This window comes from Oreochromis aureus, linkage group 5 (assembly GCF_013358895.1).
Source record: "Oreochromis aureus strain Israel breed Guangdong linkage group 5, ZZ_aureus, whole genome shotgun sequence".
In the NCBI taxonomy this organism is placed as follows: domain Eukaryota; kingdom Metazoa; phylum Chordata; class Actinopteri; order Cichliformes; family Cichlidae; genus Oreochromis; species Oreochromis aureus.
This window is the reverse complement of record NC_052946.1, coordinates 42305560-42323032: the sequence shown is the minus strand read 5'-3', so window position 1 is coordinate 42323032 and position 17473 is coordinate 42305560. Positions and strand designations below refer to the sequence as shown.

At 43.3% G+C, this 17473-nt stretch overlaps 1 protein-coding gene across 15 annotated transcripts; it reads left to right on the top strand.

Annotated features, from left to right (window-relative positions):
- Positions 1-582: 582 nt before the first annotated feature.
- On the top strand, positions 583-15705 carry khk (ketohexokinase). Of its 15 annotated transcripts, none has more exons than XM_039612293.1 (9): positions 583-682; positions 2318-2434; positions 3374-3494; positions 3646-3780; positions 13368-13440; positions 13764-13910; positions 14020-14108; positions 14184-14341; positions 15207-15705. In XM_039612293.1, the coding sequence occupies exons 1-9, from the start codon at positions 658-660 to the stop codon at positions 15326-15328; spliced, it is 987 nt and encodes a 328-aa protein (XP_039468227.1). In that variant the 5' UTR covers positions 583-657; the 3' UTR covers positions 15329-15705. The 15 variants fall into 15 exon arrangements, with proteins under 15 accessions (XP_039468227.1, XP_039468228.1, XP_039468235.1 ...); XM_039612294.1 differs by having other exon boundaries at positions 584-682; positions 3382-3494; XM_039612301.1 differs by having other exon boundaries at positions 585-682; positions 3437-3494.
- Positions 15706-17473: the final 1768 nt, after the last annotated feature.

Genomic DNA, 17473 nt, shown 5'->3' with positions numbered 1-17473 from the left:
ACAACCATTCACACTCACATTCGCTCGCACATTCACACCTAGTGGCAATTTGGTTTATCCAATTAACCTATCCCCACAAGTTGCATGTCTTTGGACGGTGGGAGGAAGCCGGAGTACCCAGAGAGAACCCACGCAAACATGGGGAGAACATGCAAACTCCACACAGAAAGACCCCGGCCTGATGTTGGAATTGAACTCAGGACCTTCTTGCTGTGCGGCAACAGTGCTAACCACCGTGCCACCGTGCTGCCCTATTTTATATAGCAAAAAAGAGCAAAAGAATTTCTAAAGGGAACATTTCTTTTGTTTATTTTTATTTTATTAGTATTTTCCTTACATGTGTCAAATATATATTTTCTCATCTAAATGTCCACTGAGCTGTGAGCCAGGGGCGGTAGTGCCTTAACATTGGTTGCCAACGAAGAAGAAGAAGAAGTAGCTGCGAGCCAGGAGGGAGGGGGTGAGTGAGTGAGTGAGTGATTCGTTCGCTCTATGATTCAGCACAGGAGGGAGGGGGTTAGCGAGTCATGAGTGATTCGCTCGCTCTATGATTCAGCACAGGAGGGAGGGGGTGAGCGAGTCATGAGTGATTCGCGCGCTCTATGATTCAGCACAGGAGGGAGGGGGTTAGTGAGTCCTGAGTGATTTGCTTACACTATGATTCAGCGCAGGAATGGCGGGGGTGAGTAGCTCAAATGTGCTGTTAGCATGTTAGCAGAGCGTTGCTACTGTAAACCGAGGAGCTATTGTCTTGATGTGAGCTTCTACTCAGGGTTTTTTCTTCCAGTTCAGAGCAGAAATGTTTTTGTTAAGATACTGGATGTTGTGTTTTTCTTCACAATTTGAATTATAAGCTAGATATATTTCTACTAGTGAAATTAGTTTGCTAACAGCAACAGGGATGAGTCAGTGAGTCAGTTGCGCTTGTGAATCATGATTCACGAGTCAGTAAAGTGATTCTCGAGTATTGAACGATTCGTTCATGATTCGCGCATCACTACTTCACTCTGAGGGAATCATGGGAGGAAGTGTTTCAAAGTCCACCTAAGTGTGCCTTTCTAACACCCTCGGATCACAGAGAGTTTGTGTGGACCAGCATGGAACAGCAGAAGAAGATTCTGTGCGTGGGGCTGGTGTGTCTCGACATCATCAACGTGGTGAACAAATACCCTGAAGAAGATACTGACAGCAGGTTAGCATCCAGGCTAACTGTGACAGCAGGTCAGCCTGCAGGCTAAAGCTGACAGCAGGTTAGCATCCAGGCTAGTTCTGACAGCATGTTAGCCTGCAGGCTAAAGCTGAGAGCAGGTTAATATGCAGGCTAACTCTCCAGGCTGGTACAGCTTATGTTGAACGAGCTGTTTAGAGAAGTGGATCTCTAAAAAGTGATTGACTGTGACATTGTATACAGTCAGAATTAGGGGTTTACGGGTAAGGGTTTTTGGTGATGTTTAGGGGTCAGGGTTGGCAGTTTTTTTAGGTCAATGTGTGGGCAAAGGTCACGCTTTCATTACGTAACAGATTTCAGTGTAACACTATCGACTTTTGATACTCCGTTTAGTTTTTTATTTTAAAAATGAAAAATCCAGAACATGATGTAAATTATATTAATGTATCTCTTTGGTGCTGCAACAAGCCCTAACCCCACAAACAGGAGGTGTCACTAATCTGAAGAAGAGAATTCATCTTTTGCCTCTCTCCTAACATGGTGACATTAGCATCACTGGTTCTCCTGCTCTCTTCACTCGTGTGAACGAGGCCAAGCTGATTGATCTTCTATAATCTAAGTTTTCCTGGCCTAGGCCCTGGCACTAACCTGACTACGACCCGACTGTCCCCCAACCCTGTGCTTTTAAGTGTGGTCGATAACTGTAGCAAGGATCCCAGGCTGACAGTTTCTCCAGCACATGAATGTTTTTATATGTGTAAAACAGCATACAGAATACTGAGTGGCAGGCTTTTCAGCCCCACTCTCTCCAGCTCAGTGCTCCTCACTTCTCCTGTATAGCACACACCTCACTTCTCTGAGATCCTACTCATAGGGGTGACATGATTAGGCTATGGGGAACAGCTGTGTGCATGAGGCTCCCCTGACACTGAACCCACTGCTCCGCCACAATGACTTTGTCCGTGATGCACTGGTGCTTGTTTCTCATTGGGGATGGGAAACACACTCATTTGACTTTAACGTTAGCAGCTTCTTTTTGTTTCTGTGTGTAATGTTTGACTCCATGAAGCCTTTCATCACTCCTGCCATCAGTATTGAAAATTAATGATTGCCCCTCTGATGGATGATGTCATCACTTTGTACCTGCAGATGTCTGTCGCAGCGTTGGCAGCGGGGAGGAAATGCTTCAAACTCATGCACAGTGTTGTCGCTGCTCGGAGCGCCCTGCGCCTTCATGGGCTCCCTGTCAGCTGGTCCTGTGGCCAAGTGAGTCCTTTTCAAATGCTCATCAATAAATCCATTTGTTCAGAAATCCAAGAAATACACAGTAATCAATGTTTGAGGGCAGAATCCAGAATGTTAATACCACAGTTTTTTACTGAAACTGTGGTATTTTGGAGATTCTACACACACACACACACACAAATGAACATTATCAACCTACTGAAATAAAAGACTTTCTGCTACTTAACTGAGCAGATAAATATCCCAGATGTTTAACTGACTATATTCTGATTAAAAAGTATTTCTTTAATTTTTGAGCAGTATAAATAAAAAGGATACTGGCAGCCACCAGTCTTTAATTAGGTGTTTGTATGATGACATTTAATGAATTTTGTCAATGCAATAAGAAGGAATCAACTTTGAATTTTTTAAACTTCACCTCATACTTTAACCTCCATATCAAGTCGGTGAGACTGGAAAGCGTTCACGATGTTTAATAACTGCACCAGTGGCATCAGTTTGAAAGTGACTTCCCTTCTTATTACATTCATGGGGAAACTTGACCTCTTACCTTAACCTGAGATTCAAACTTGTTACAGAATTTTAGCAAATGCATGCGAGATATGAATTTTAAAATCCTACAATAAAGTAAATGAAGCAGGTTAAAGGTGTGGAGATAGTTCTTGATGTTTGAAGCTGTGGTGAAGCACAAAGGGGGAAACTCCTCTGGTGCTCACATTTACAAAGCATTCTTCAAAGGGTAAAAAAAAAAAAGCCAGCTCTTTGTTCACCATCAGTTTCACCTGAGCACTAAAAACAGGAGATTTATCGTCTTTATTTAGCATCCCCTCAGAAAGTGCATTACTAACATACTTGTTACCACCTCTGACTTTAATTATTCTGTCTGCCATGTGGAGGATCTGTGTTTCAGGAAGCCAAGTCAGTGTAAACAGTTACCTGTCTGTAGTTTTATTTTGGAAGATTTTCAGAAGTACTGCATCGATGTATCTCTGCTGTCTGAGCACCCTCAGTGCTTCCTTCCAGCCTCCATGGTCATCAGCAACATAAGCACAGGAAGTCGCACCATCCTGCACATGAACAGGTGTGTTTGTGTGTCTGTGTCACTAACGGCATCTGTTTCAGTGTCATCGTAGAGGAGCTCCGCCCCTCCCGTTCTGCCAGTCAGAGTTCGGGTTTCTGTCAGAGTTTTATTTTAGAGGGGACATGATCCTTCCTGTCTGTCTTTCTGTCAGTTTCATCATGGCTGACTTCTCGCAGCGGGCCATCGACGTGTCAGCGGTGGTTTTGCAGGTCGAAGGTCAAACTCCATGTGCTTGTTGTGTGGTTTGTCCATCCACTGGAACTCGAACCGTCGTTCTCTCCGATACGTAAGGCGTAAGGCCGTCGAAGAGCTGCGATTTTCACAGCTCACGTTAGATATTAATTAATAATGATTATTACAATGATCGAGGTTTTCTTCCAGCCTGTTTGATCAATGTGTTATTTCTCACATCATGCCTGGCTAATCAGCACCGCAGTGAAATAATCAATCTTCCCTTTGTCAAAAATATATTTTTAAATGAAATTCTGCAGAATCTTTCCTGTTTCTTTTGATTCTCTTTCTGATCACCTGAACAAACCCATCAGTGGTTCAGGTGAGGCTTTACTGATTGGATTGCACCATGCCCTCTCAGACTCTAAGCTCCACCCATTGGCCGCTGGAGGTGGATGAAACAAATACACTGATGAGTTTAGTGAGTCTGCCATCAGGAAGCATGAAAACCTAAATGTCAGCCTAAATCTGGTCTAATGACAACTGGGCACATGAGCCACTGCAGAGCAATGGCTCCACCAATCAGATGAGGTGAATATCAGATGACTTTTTATCAGGTCAGAGGCAAAGTTGGAAAAAGTGGACCAAACTCTTTAAAGGAGTTTCCTAGAGCAGTTTGTGTGAAGGTCGCGTAGAGGAAACTGATGGCGTTGATATTCTTTTCGTTTTGACCTCAGCAACCACTGTAGCTCATTCATTTCCAGTTTCTGTTAAAAAAACGTCCTGGATTGTTGCGATATCCACATCGAATGTTAGGTGAGCAAAAAGAAAAGCATGAAGCAGTCAGTAAAACCTTCAGGCAGGTAAACTGTTTATAAAGCAGCTTTCTGTTTGCTCGCTGAGCCTTGTCACAAACTTCTCTGTTAGCTCAGCAGTGGTTTCTGGGGATAATTCATCATAAATTATTTAATTTCTGCCAAAGTATAAACAAGTTTATTAATCAAATGTCAATCTGTATGGGTTTTCTTCCACTATGAATAGAATAAACAAAGATAAGCAAAACTGTGCAGGTGTTGTTGATCACACTTGAAGCCTAATATGGCGTCTTGTTGCTATAAACACCAAAGTTTTCTTTTCTACAGTGGGCACTGAGGGACAAAGGCCTGAATATAAGAGATATTCATGGTTTAATGGTGAAATTTCTTTACATTGTTGTAGGAAAATATGAAATGAGTGGAGTGATTTATTGAAACCTGTGCAAACATATCCATGATTCCACTGTGAGTTTTCCTATCCAGGTATAATTTTAGTGCACTGCCAGTGTGGTTGGGCAGATATTACTGCATGCTGGATCAAGATTCAAGATTCTTAATTTGTCACATGCATAGTTATACGAGTACAACACGCAGTGAAATGTGTCCTGAAAACGCTCCTGGACTGTGCAAAAAGGAAACATACACAATAAGTAAATGTGTGCAAGGAGGACCTTATGTGCAGTAAGTGAGTGAATTATATACATTAAGTAAATTTAAATTAAATAAAACAATCTGGAAATTTAAGTTGAAAAACTGAGAATGTACATTGTGTGAGAGGGATGCTGAAGTGTCTTGTGCCATAGTGTGGCAAGAAAAATCAGGCATGATATGAGGATGTGGTAAGAAAAAGTCCTGTCTCAGTCACTTATGGATGCTGTGAGTGGGGGGGCATGTCCTGATTTAACACCCGGATGGCCTGGGGAAAGGAGCTCCCCTTGAGTCTCTCTGTTTTTGCCTGGATGGTGTGGAACCTTCTGCCTGATTGCAGAAGTTGGAACTGTTCCTGGGATGGGACGAGTCCTTCGGTAACTGAGCTGCTCTGGACCAGCTTCTCCTCGTGTAAATGTCCTGCAAGGAGGGGACAGCAGCCCTGCAGCAGCGTTCTGCTGTACGGGTCACTCTCTGACAGGCTTTTTGGCCTTGACAAAGCGGTTCCCATACCAGGATGTGATGTTCTGTGTGAGGATGCTCTCCACAGCACCTGTGTAGAAAGTCCTGAGGATCTCTGGAGAGACTCTGAACTTCTTCAGTTGTCGTAGTTGGTACAGGTGCTGCCTAGCCTTTTTGGTCTGGACCTGAATGTGGGCAGACCATGTCAGGTCTGAGGAGATGTGGACACCAAGATACTTGAAGGACTGCACCCTCTCCACTGGAGCTCCTGATGATAATGGGCTGCTAGTCTCTGTGCTGACTCCTTCTGAAGTCCACCACCAGCTCCTTGGTTGAGCTGGAGGTGGTTGTCCTGGCACCATGATGCCAGATTCTTCACTTTCATGTAGGCCGCCTCATCGTTGTTGGAGATGGCGCCCAGCACCACTGTGTCGTCAGCAAACTTCACAATGGTGTTGGAGCCATGGATGGCCACAAAGTCTGAAGTATAGAGGGAGTAGAGGAGTGGCGAGAGGACACACCCCTGTGGTGATCCGGTGTTGATGGTGATGTTGTCAGAGACACACCTACCCACCCTCACCACCTGAGTTCTGCCGGTGAGGAAGTCCAACACTCATGCACACAGACGGCTGTTGAGTCCCAGATCCCTGAGCTTTGTGAACAGTCTGCTGGGCACTATTGTGTTGAATGCTGAACTGTAATCAACAAACAGCAGTCTCACATAGTTACCCTGTTTCTTGTCCATGTGGCTGAGGGTGGTGTGCAGGACGTGGGCGATGGCGTCCTCTGTGGATCTGTTGGGTCGGTAGGCGAACTGGAGTGGATCTGTGGTGTCTGGGATGGAGGAGGAGATGATGTTCTTCAGCAGCCTCTCGGTGCATTATCCATGGCTTTGTAGTCCGTGATGGTGTGTCTTCCGTGCCACATGATTCTTGTGTTGCCCTGGTGAAAGCAAGACTCCATGTGCTCCCGCTACCAGCATTTGGCATCCCTCACCACGTGCCGCACACCATATGAAGCAGCTTTGTAGGCGCTCATATCCCCAGTGGTGAGACCGGTGTTGTAGGTGGCGGTCCTGGTGTTCACTGCTGTGCAGATTGATCTGGTTCGGGAATGTCACAACTCTTGCGGTGGGGGATGATCTCCTCCGCTAGTATGCTAGCGAAGCTAACTGCTGCTTCCGTTAACTCGTTGATGTCGACTGCGCATGCTCTGAACATGTCTCAGTCTACGTCGTTGAGTGCGTCCTGTAGCATAGCTTCTGATTGGGCAGACCAGTGTTTCACCTTATTCGTGGTTACTTCAACCCTCCATGTGTTTTGTTTATACTGAGGAATGAGGAAGATGGCGTTGTGGTCAGACTTTCCAAAGGCCGGGTGTGAAACAGCTTTTTAGTCCCGCCTGTATGGCGTGTAGCAATGGTCCAAGATAATACTCGGACACATAACATGCTGGTAAAAGTTCGGCATGACTTGTCCGAGGTTTGCTTTGTTAAAGTCTTCTGCTACAATGAGGTCCTTGTTTTGAAATGCACTCAGCACATCATGTAGTTCAAACAGAGCCATACCTGTGCCTGCTTGGGGTGGGATGCAGACTACCGTGGCCCTTTTTACCTGCCCCGTGAGGGGCAAGTAAAGAGGGCAACACTTAATGCTCAGGTATTCCAGATGTGGTGAGCAGCCGATGGAGAGAGTAGAAATGCTCCTGGCATCGCACCACTTTCTGTTTACCATGAGACACACTCCTCCACCTTTGGTTTTGTTTGACTCTGCCGTTCTGTCCGCGCAGAGCACAGAGACGGAGTTATGGCACAGTCCGGCACGGTGGGGGTCAGCCATGTCTTAGTGAAGCACAGAATGTTGCAGTCCCTCATGTCTTGTTGGAAGGTAATTCTTGCCCTTAGGTCGCCTAGTTTGTTCTCCAGTTATTGTATGTTAGCATAGTTATGGTGCGCAGTGCACCTGCTGTCTCAGACTGTTTCGGACGCCAGCACGTTTCCTCCAGCGCTTCTTTGTTCTTCGACTCGGGTGAGCATCCTGTCCATTGTTGTTTTGCGCACCGTGTAGTATCTCAGTCAGCCAGGACAGATTGGGTTTAAAAGTATCCAAGATTACATGTGCAAACTTGTTACAGATGTTGAGGAGTGATCTGCTGTCGTAAACTATAAAACCAGAAGATTTTGGAATGTAAAACAAAGCAATAAATAAGTAAGCAGCTAAAAAAGTGCATAGTCTGTGTGGAGCAGTCAGGAAGGCATCTAGACGTGGCCACGCCATCTTCCATCTGTCTCTGATGGAACTTTTCTGAGTTTATAACTCATCAGTTTATCAAAGATCCGAAACACCACTGACTGACCTGCAGCTGAAACCATGACAGAGTCTCCTTCGTGCCTCAGATGGCTACGGACTCCGACTGTCGGACCTCCTGACCTCCTCGTACATACTGATCATGATGTGGATCCATCGCTCCATCAGACCTGTTCCTCTAATTTTCAGTCCAGCTCTTGTGTAATTTTCATATATCGGCCATTCCTCCTGTGTCCCTTCATTAAGAATAATTTCCTGACAGTTGCCCTTCCACTGAGACCATTTCTAATGAGACTTTAATGACAGTAGATGATCAGCTGAAGTTCCAGATTATCTGTCAGGTCTTTGCTTTTTTCCTCTTACTTAAGGACGTGACTTTCAGATACTGTTCATCTTCTCTGAACAGTTCTTCTTTTGTCCTCCAAGTTTCCTCAGCTTTTTAGCAGTAGGGGTTATTTTCAATCTGTCCTGCAACACCAAGGGCAACAGGCCTTTTTTTTTTTTTTTTTTTTTAAAAGAGGCTGAGTTCTCATAAATGTATATTTTGACAACATTTTGAAACTGACCTTACACCTGCAATAAAACTAATGAATTAATTATTGTGACATGATAGGGTGGGGCAAGGTCTCACAATGGGTTCACCCAAAACCTTGGCTGATGGTGACCCATGCTCATTTTTCACCTTGGCTCATGTGATTGCCCAGATGATCAACAGTGGGTCCATCACCCTCTTAGGGACACTACCAATAGGTCTTAAAAATCTGGGATTCCACCAATTGCTCTTAGAACCGAAGAGACATCTCGGATGAGAGGTGAAACGTGTTAAGAAACGTAAAGAGGTCCACATGGTTTTCTTTCCAGGCTCTTTAAATTATTTTAAATGTACAAGAGTGAAAGTTTTATCACACCATCCACCTCTGCCTGTAATCCAACATTCCCCTCAGCTCAGCCTCAGTCTGTAGACGCACCTACTCAGCTCTGATCTTTAGGCCTTAACCCTCACCCTCCCAAAATAAAATATTTGATGAATAAACTCATTTTAAGGCAAAGACATGAAAGTTGGGGTAAAAATGTGAGTTTAAATTTAACGCATACTTGATTTTTAAAATGCAAAGGGGTCAAAATAACCCTGTGGCAGAGATGGCAAATTTTCAGCTTGGTAGAAGTGAGTTAATCCCTGTAGACTCCCATGTTAACATTTTCCAGCAGATATAAACACGTTTACAGACAAATACAAAAATTGTTTCGGTCTATTTTGTCTTCCAGGGGCCAGAGCAGGCAACACTGAGGGAAATTTAAAACTGCTGGCTAAGCGTAAACACGAATTCAGTAAAATTATAATTCACTTCAGCAGTAATGACACCTGGTTACGTCAGTTGGAGGTCACCAAAATCAATGTTGAATCAGTGTGTAACTTTGCCAAAACAATGTCGGACTCTGTAGTTTTCTCTGGTCCCCTCCCCAATCAGACCAGGAGTGACATGTTTAGCCGCATGTTCTCCTTAAATTGCTGGCTGTCTGAGTGGTGTCCAACAAACGATGTGGGCTTCATCGATAATTGGGAAGCCTTCTGGAGGAAACCTGGTCTTGTTAGGAGAGACGGCATCCATCCCACTTTGGATGGAGCAGCTCTCATTTCTAGAAATCTGCCCAAATTTATTAACCCCCGAAAATATATCTCTCTGCTAGACCTCAGTGCAGTGATTAGAGCACGCTGTAGGTATTACAGGTACTGCACTGCAGTGGTTTGTATCATATCTATCTAATAGACTCCAATTTGTTCATGTAAATGGAGAGTCCTCTTCACACACTAAGGTCAATTATGGAGTTCCACAGGGTTCAGTGCTAGGACCAATTCTGTTTACATTATACATTCTTCCCTTAGGCAGCATCATTAGAAGGCATAGTATACATTTTCACTACTATGCAGATGACACGCAGCTCTATCTATCCATGAAGCCAGGTAACACACACCAATTAGTTAAACTGCAGGAATGTCTTAAAGACATAAAGACCTGGATGACCGCTAACTTTTTGCTTCTTAATTCAGATCAAACTGAGGTTATTGTACTCGGCCCTGAAAATCTTAGAAATATGGTATCTAACCAGATTCTATCAGGAAGTCCTAAAAACTCCCTGAAAAGCCTTCAGTTAATCCGAAATGCTGCAGCAAGAGTCCTGACAGGGACTAGAAAGAGAGAGCAGATTTCTCCTGTTTTGGCTTCCCTTCATTGGCTTCCTGTTAAATCCAGGATTCAAAATCCTGCTCCTCACATACAAGGTCTTAAATAATCAGGCCCCATCTTATCTTAATGACCTTGTAGTACCATATCACCCTATTAGAGCACTTTGCTCTCACACTGCAGGCCTACTTGTTGTTCCTAGAGTATTTAAAAGTAGAATGGGAGGCAGAGCCTTCAGTTTTCAGGCCCCTCTTCTGTGGAACCAGCTTCCAGTTTGGATTCAGGAGACAGACACTATCTCTACTTTCAAGATTAGGCTTCAAACATCCTTTTTGCTAAAGCATATAGTTAGGGCTGGACCAGGTGACCCTGAATCCTCCCTTAGTTATGCTGCAATAGACGTAGGCTGCCGGGGATTCCCATGATGCATTGAGTTTTTCCTTTCCAGTCACCTTTCTCACTCACTATGTGTTAATAGACCTCTCTGCATCGAATCATATCTGTTATTAATCTCTGTCTCTCTTCCACAGCATGTCTTTATCCTGTCTTCCTTCTCTTAGATATTGTGGCCCCTAAAAAGATGAAGCGTCCCAGAACTTCTCATCAACCATGGCTAAATGACACTATACGAGCTTTACGTCGTGTCTGCCGTCAATCCGAAAGGAGGTGGAAAAAAGATAGGCTTCAAATATCCTATGACATTCTTTGTAGGAGCCGCTTTCTCTACCAGAACTCCGTAAAGGCAGCTAAAGCAGCTTTCCTATCAGACATTATTGATACTAATAGCCACAACCCCGAATGTTATTCAAAATTTTTAATTCAGTGATAAATCCCTGTCCGGACTCTTTGAGTTCGGCCTCTCAAACTCTCTGTGAACAATTTCTTAATCATTTTAGTGGGAAAGTTTTATTACTGAAGGCTTCACACTCTCACTCTCTTGTGCTGAACCCTGTTCCGGTTTTAGGATGCATGTCCACCTTTTCTCACTTTGAGCTGCTATCACTCCCCACTCTTAAGGGAATAATTGAAAAACTGAGAAACTCGAATTCTGTGCATGATATCCTTCCATCCCGAATTATCAAGGAAGGTTTTGAGGAAATTGGGCCTTGCATTTTATTCTTAATGAATTTATCATTGTTTGTGGGCTGTGTCCCGACTGCTTTTAAACATGCGGTAGTGCACCCCGTTCTTAAAAAAAGTAATTTTGATCAGAAAGACCCTGCCAATTATAGGCCAATCTCGAAGCTTCCGTTTTTATCAAAAATTTTAGAGAAAGCCGTCTTTCTCCAAATACAGGCTTATTTAGTTGCAAATAATATCACAGACAAATACCAGTCTGGTTTTAAGCCTCACCATAGCACTGAAACGGCCCTGCTAAGAGTCTATAATGATCTTCTTATATTTGCTGACTCTGGTCGCCCTGCCGTTTTAGTTTTACTGGATCTGTCTTCAGCCTTTGACATGGTTGATCATAATATACTCTTGATGAGGCTAGAGCATGTTGTAGGCATCAAGGGTTCTGCCCTTAATTGGTTCAATTCTTACCTCACTGACAGATCCTACTCTGTTGTGATGGGAGGATACTCTTCCTCTGTTGCCCCTCTCTGCTGTGGTGTGCCCCAGGGGTCTGTCTTGGGCCCTTTATTATTCTCTTTGTATATGCTACCCTTGGGCTCCATATTTGAAAAATACAATATTTCCTGTCACTTTTATGCTGATGACATTCAAATCTACTGTCAACTGACTGATGATTTGTCAGCATCACTGAACTCTCTGTATGATTGCCTGAGTGAGGTTAAAGATTGGCTGTCAGAAAATTCTCTTGTTTTAAATGAGAAAAAACTGAAGTTATGGTGTTCGACAGCCATATTCCTCGAGACCAGCTTGCTGCCCTGCTGGGGCCCCTAGCTAACTCTCTCTCTGACTCTATGCGTAACCTGGGTGTTTATTTGGATAGCTCCTTTAAGCTCGATAAGCAAGTATCATCTGTAGTTAAATCTGGTTTTTTCAACTGCGCCAGATTTCTAAAGCTAAGCATTATATACCACATAGGGACCTGGAAAAACTTATCCACGCTTTTGTGACCTCCAGGTTAGATTATTGTAATTCCCTCTACTGTGGTCTCCCAGCCTTCTCTCTTGAAGGCTGCAACTGCTTCAAAATGCTGCGGCTCGCCTTCTTACTGGAACTAGGAAGTTTGACCCCATTACTCCAGCTCTTGTCGATCTACACTGGTTACCAATCAAATATCGAATTGAGTTTAAAATCTTGTTACTCACGTTTAAAATCCTGAATAACACTGCACCCAGCTACCTCACTGATCTCCTTAATTTGCACACCCCTTGTCGTGCATTAAGATCATCAGATCAATTACTTCTGGCCCAACCTAAGCTTAGACTGAAGACCAGAGGCGATTGTGCCTTTGCTTCAGCTGCACCCAAACTTTGGAATAGCCTCCCTGCTTCTATTCGAGCCTTGGATTCTGTCCAATCCTTTAAATCAAGATTAAAAGCATATCTGTTTGACTTGGCTTTCCTGACCAGTTAACACCCTTTTAATCTTTTAAATTTTAATCTGTTAAATCTTTTATTAGATTTTATTAAATTTATTATTATTTTTTATTAATTTTACTGCTGTTTTTGTCTTAGCAGATTTTGTATTTACCTAAATCTCCTGGTCTGTTAGTGCCTCTATCCTGTCTGTGCTAGTGCCTGATTTGTACCCTGTTATTGATTTATGTTGACTCTACATGTTACTGTGAAGCACTTTGGTGTGCCTTCGGGTTTTTAAATGTGCTATATAAATAAAATTGTATTGTATTGTATTGTCTCACCCCAACCAATCACAGCAGATGGCCCCGCCCCTCCCTGAGCCTGGTTCTGCCGGAGGTTTCTTCCTGTTAAAAGGGAGTTTTTCCTTCGCGCTGTCGCCAAAGTGCTTGCTCATAGGGGGTCATATGATTGTTGGGTTTTCTCTGTATGTATTATTGTAGGGTCTACCTTACAATATAAAGCGCCTTCAGGCTTTTGTTGTGATTTGGCGCTATATGAATAAAACTGAATTGAAAGTCTCTATAGATAATTTCCCCCTTTGAAACAAATTTACCAGGGGAGGATGTTTCTATGACTCACCTGTTTCAACTGTATTAAGACTAAAAGTTTGCATTATAAAGGCGGGGCCTCTCTGACTGACTGGTGGATGGCAACACAGTCAGCTTTATAGCTTTTTTTTATAGGAAGTGGTTGTTTTAAAGGACCATAAGCTCTGATCTCACTTCCTGTCTGTCAGGAACCTTCCAGATGTCACAGCAGAGGATTTTTCAAAAGTTGACCTTCATCAGTTCAAGTGGATCCACTGGGAGGTGAGTAAAGTCCAGTAAACAGGTCAACCCAACCTAGTATTAAACTGAAATTGGTAATCAGAATTTTAAATTAAGATCATAAATACAACCTGTTAATGATGAGTAACCAATCAGAAAACACCTGTCACCATCTGAACACCTTTCCAGCCTGCACTCCTCAGAAGTTTGTGCTCATTTAGAAACAGTTTTTTCACCAGAAAAAACATTAATTTGAAATTGATCAATGATGATTAATTCATTAAACAAAAGTGCACTCTAACCCACTGGAAACCGTTTTGTCTTATAAATCTTGTTTGTTTGCTGTCACACTTTAACTCCTGTAGGGCCGAAACGCAGAGGAGCAGGTGAAGATGATCCAGCAGGTAGAGCAATATAACAGCATGTTGCCACAGCAACAGAAGATCACCATTTCCGTGGAGATAGAGAAGACCAGAAAGCCGCTGTACCAGCTGTTTCCTCATGGCGATGTGGTGAGAGCTTCTGTGCTAGAACCAGGAGAACTGCCCACTCTACCAGACAAAATGTTATTGCATGTTTTCTGTCACGTGTTGCGAGTTCATCACGGTTTCATGTCTTTAGGTGTTTGTCAGTAAGGACGTTGCTCGTGATTTTGGGTTTGAGTCAGCTGAAGCTGCCCTGAAAGGACTTTACAGTCGAGTCAAACAGGGGTGAGCGGTCACAGGTCAGCAGTGTAACATTAGTAACAACCATAGAAATAAAAATATGACGCCATCCTTCCTCAGGGCCGTCCTGATCTGTGCCTGGGCAGAAAAAGGAGCTGATGCTTTGGGTCCTGATGGTGTGATCATTCATTCTGATGCATTTCCTCCTGAAAGTCTCGTTGACACGCTTGGAGCTGGGGACACCTTCAACGCCGCTGTCATCTACACACTGTCCAAGGGTGAGACTTTTAAACATCTATGTAGCAGGAAGCCAGAAAAACCTCAGTATCCTGTAGCAAAAAGCTTCATTAATAAAGTGCTGCTCCTGATACACGCCAGAACAAAACCTGTTTTAATATATATCCGTTGTTGTAAGCGTACATGGATTGGCTCTTATATAATCCTTTTCTACACTACTTGAGCACTCAAAACTTCATACAACATATCTCATCCACCCATGGACAGACAGTTTTCTATCCACAAGCTGTGTGACTTGGGGTCCTATTTTGGCATGCACACTGGAGCAGCCAGGAACCCAATCACGACCGTTCTGATTAATAGGTGACCTGCTCCCAAGACCCCATGGAGGAACAGACGAGATGGAACCACAACACTTAAAACACAAATCCAAAGCTTTTCCAAACATTTCGACACAGGACCATCACAATAAGACTCTTTTAACTTCCCTTTAATTAAGGGAAGTTAATTAAATCACAACAACAGTCGTCTCAAGGTGCTTTATATTGTAAGGTAGACCCTACAATAATACATACAGACAAAAACCCAACAATCATATGACCCCCTATGAGCAAGCACTTTGGCGACAGTGGGAAGGAAAAACTCCCTTTTAACAGAAAGAAACCTCCGGCAGAACCAGGCTCAGGGAGGGGGCGGGGCCATCTGCTGTGATTGGTTGGGGTGAGAGAAGGAAGACAGGATAAAGACATGCTGTGGAAGAGAGAGATTAATAACGGGTATGATTCAGTGCAGAGAGGTCTATTAACACATAGTAATGCCCTTTAATTCCCCTTTACCTTTAAATAAAATAAATCAGTAACACCTGAGGACTGATTAATTTAAAAGATCAATGTTTTCTGTCTATAGGTGGGAGCTTGCAAGACGCCCTAACCTTTGGCTGCAGGGTCGCTGGCAGGAAGTGTGGTTTCCATGGTTATGACAGCATCAGCAAAGTCTTCGATGACATGCAACCACAAAGTTTGTTTTAGGGAAACCCAGTCCACAAAAGCACATGACCACATGAAAAACAATGTGTAAACATGAACATGTGTTAACGTGAAAGTGTTTGAAGCCACGACTGAAATTTTATCTAATTTTCAGTTTAAGGAAAATCATCAGTGTTATAAGGGATCTGCATAATTACAATCAGTAACTGACATTTAACATCCATTAGTTCATTCATTCACAGATCAATAACTGGATTATTGTTCAATAAATTATTAACTGACTTGACAGAAGCAAAAGTTTCTTTGGAGTGTTTTTTACTTGGTGGAATTAAATTTCACTGATCAATGATCGGGTTGATTGTTTTTAGTGTCCTGATAGTTTGTTTTTCATTAAAAAAAATCACCACTCGATGCTCAGACAGAGCTTCTTTTCATTCTCTCCACAAATAACCGTGTCAGTGTACTCACTTGCAAGGTCTGGTTTCCTGCACAGAAAGGAACAAAGAGCCAAAGACAACGAACGTGTTTTTATTGGAGACCCAATTCTACTAACGATTTCCAGTTTATCAATCAGGCGTCAAACGACTGTTGTACTCCAGCTTCTCACAGGTGAGTTAAGCATCCCAGGTGCAACTGGCAGGGGCAAGCAGGAAGACCCGCCTTTAAAACAGAAGGCATAATTGGCACACATACACATGAGTGAGAGCGATGGAGAGAGGAAATTGAGTCATCAGAACCACGACAATAGCAGAAAGCTTGCTGGGCGCCAGTTCAGCTCACTGGGATGAGCAGGTGACCATATGCCATAGCTGAGAGCAGCTGGCCTGTGGCTCTTTGCCACATGTGTTCCCCTCTGTCTCCCTCCACTTTACTGTCGAGCTTCACTGTCCCGATCTAATAAAGCTAGAAAAAGGCCATGAAAACAGGAAGTTAGCTTTAATTTTAGCTGATACACAAGTCAAAAACAAAGCCCAGGAAGCAAAAAGCCTTAGCTCAGGAGGTTACAGAGGGAAAAGACATGGGGATCCCAACAAACACTGAGTGAATGACATGACAATTTAGACCACGTCTGTCAAACTCCAGCCCTCGAGGCACAGTGTCCTCAAACTTTTAAAATTGTCCCTGCCGCAATACACCTGGATAAAATTATTAGGTCATTATCAAAACTCTATAGAACTTGACTACCGTAGTTTTCGGGTCATAAGCCGCTACTTTTTTCCCACACTGTGAACACCGCGGCTTATACTGATGTGCGGCCAAAAACATTTTGCCTGGTAACAGTAGACCAATCAAAATGATAAGTAGTATATATATGGCATATATTTTTATTGGTTGTTAAGAGACGTAATGTTGTTTGTGCACTGTTCTGTAAAAAAACCATAAGCAACGTAATTTGTGTGTTACCGATACGTACGTATACTTACAGGTAGCCGTGTTACAGGCGCTGTTCGAGGAAAAAAAGCATTTGCAGTATGTATTTTTGTGTTATCATAACGTTTATGTTACCTTGTGGATTAAATTAAACGTTAAAAATCCTCACGTGTAATATTTCTGTGTAAATATCTCATATTACAAGTGAAACGCATACGGCTTAAAATCCGGTGCGGCCTGTACAAGTACAAAATTGATTTTCTTTCTACAATTGGAGCATGCGGCTTTTAATCAGGGGCGCTCTGTAGTCCGGGATTTACGGTACATCCTGAGGAGGCATTTCAGCCGTTTGATCATGTTACAGCAGCTCATGAATGGATAAACACGGTGCAATCAGTAGTACTGTTAGAACTAAATATTTGGAAAACAAGGATATGATAAGATAACATTTATTAGTCCCACACATGGGAAATTTGTTGTCTCACAGCAGAAAGTAGACAGTGCAAAGTTACAGTAGCAAAATTTAGCATGAGAACACTTACATTTACCTGAGTGGTCCTCCTTGGGTTCTCGCACTCTGGGGGCCTCTGGATGTCTGGGGACTGGGTCTCCTCCATGCCTGTTTCATGCCCTGGCGGATGGGGCTATGGCTCCCCACACCCTCTAGCAGATCATTACATGGAGAAACCTTTTGAATACAAGCGCGCTCATCCATACAGGTGTGCACACAGGTGTTCAGAGACACAAACTACACTTTTCTTGGCTGCTACCTAAAAAGCATATTGTGCGCTGTCGGTCTTGCGTGCTGCACAGTGT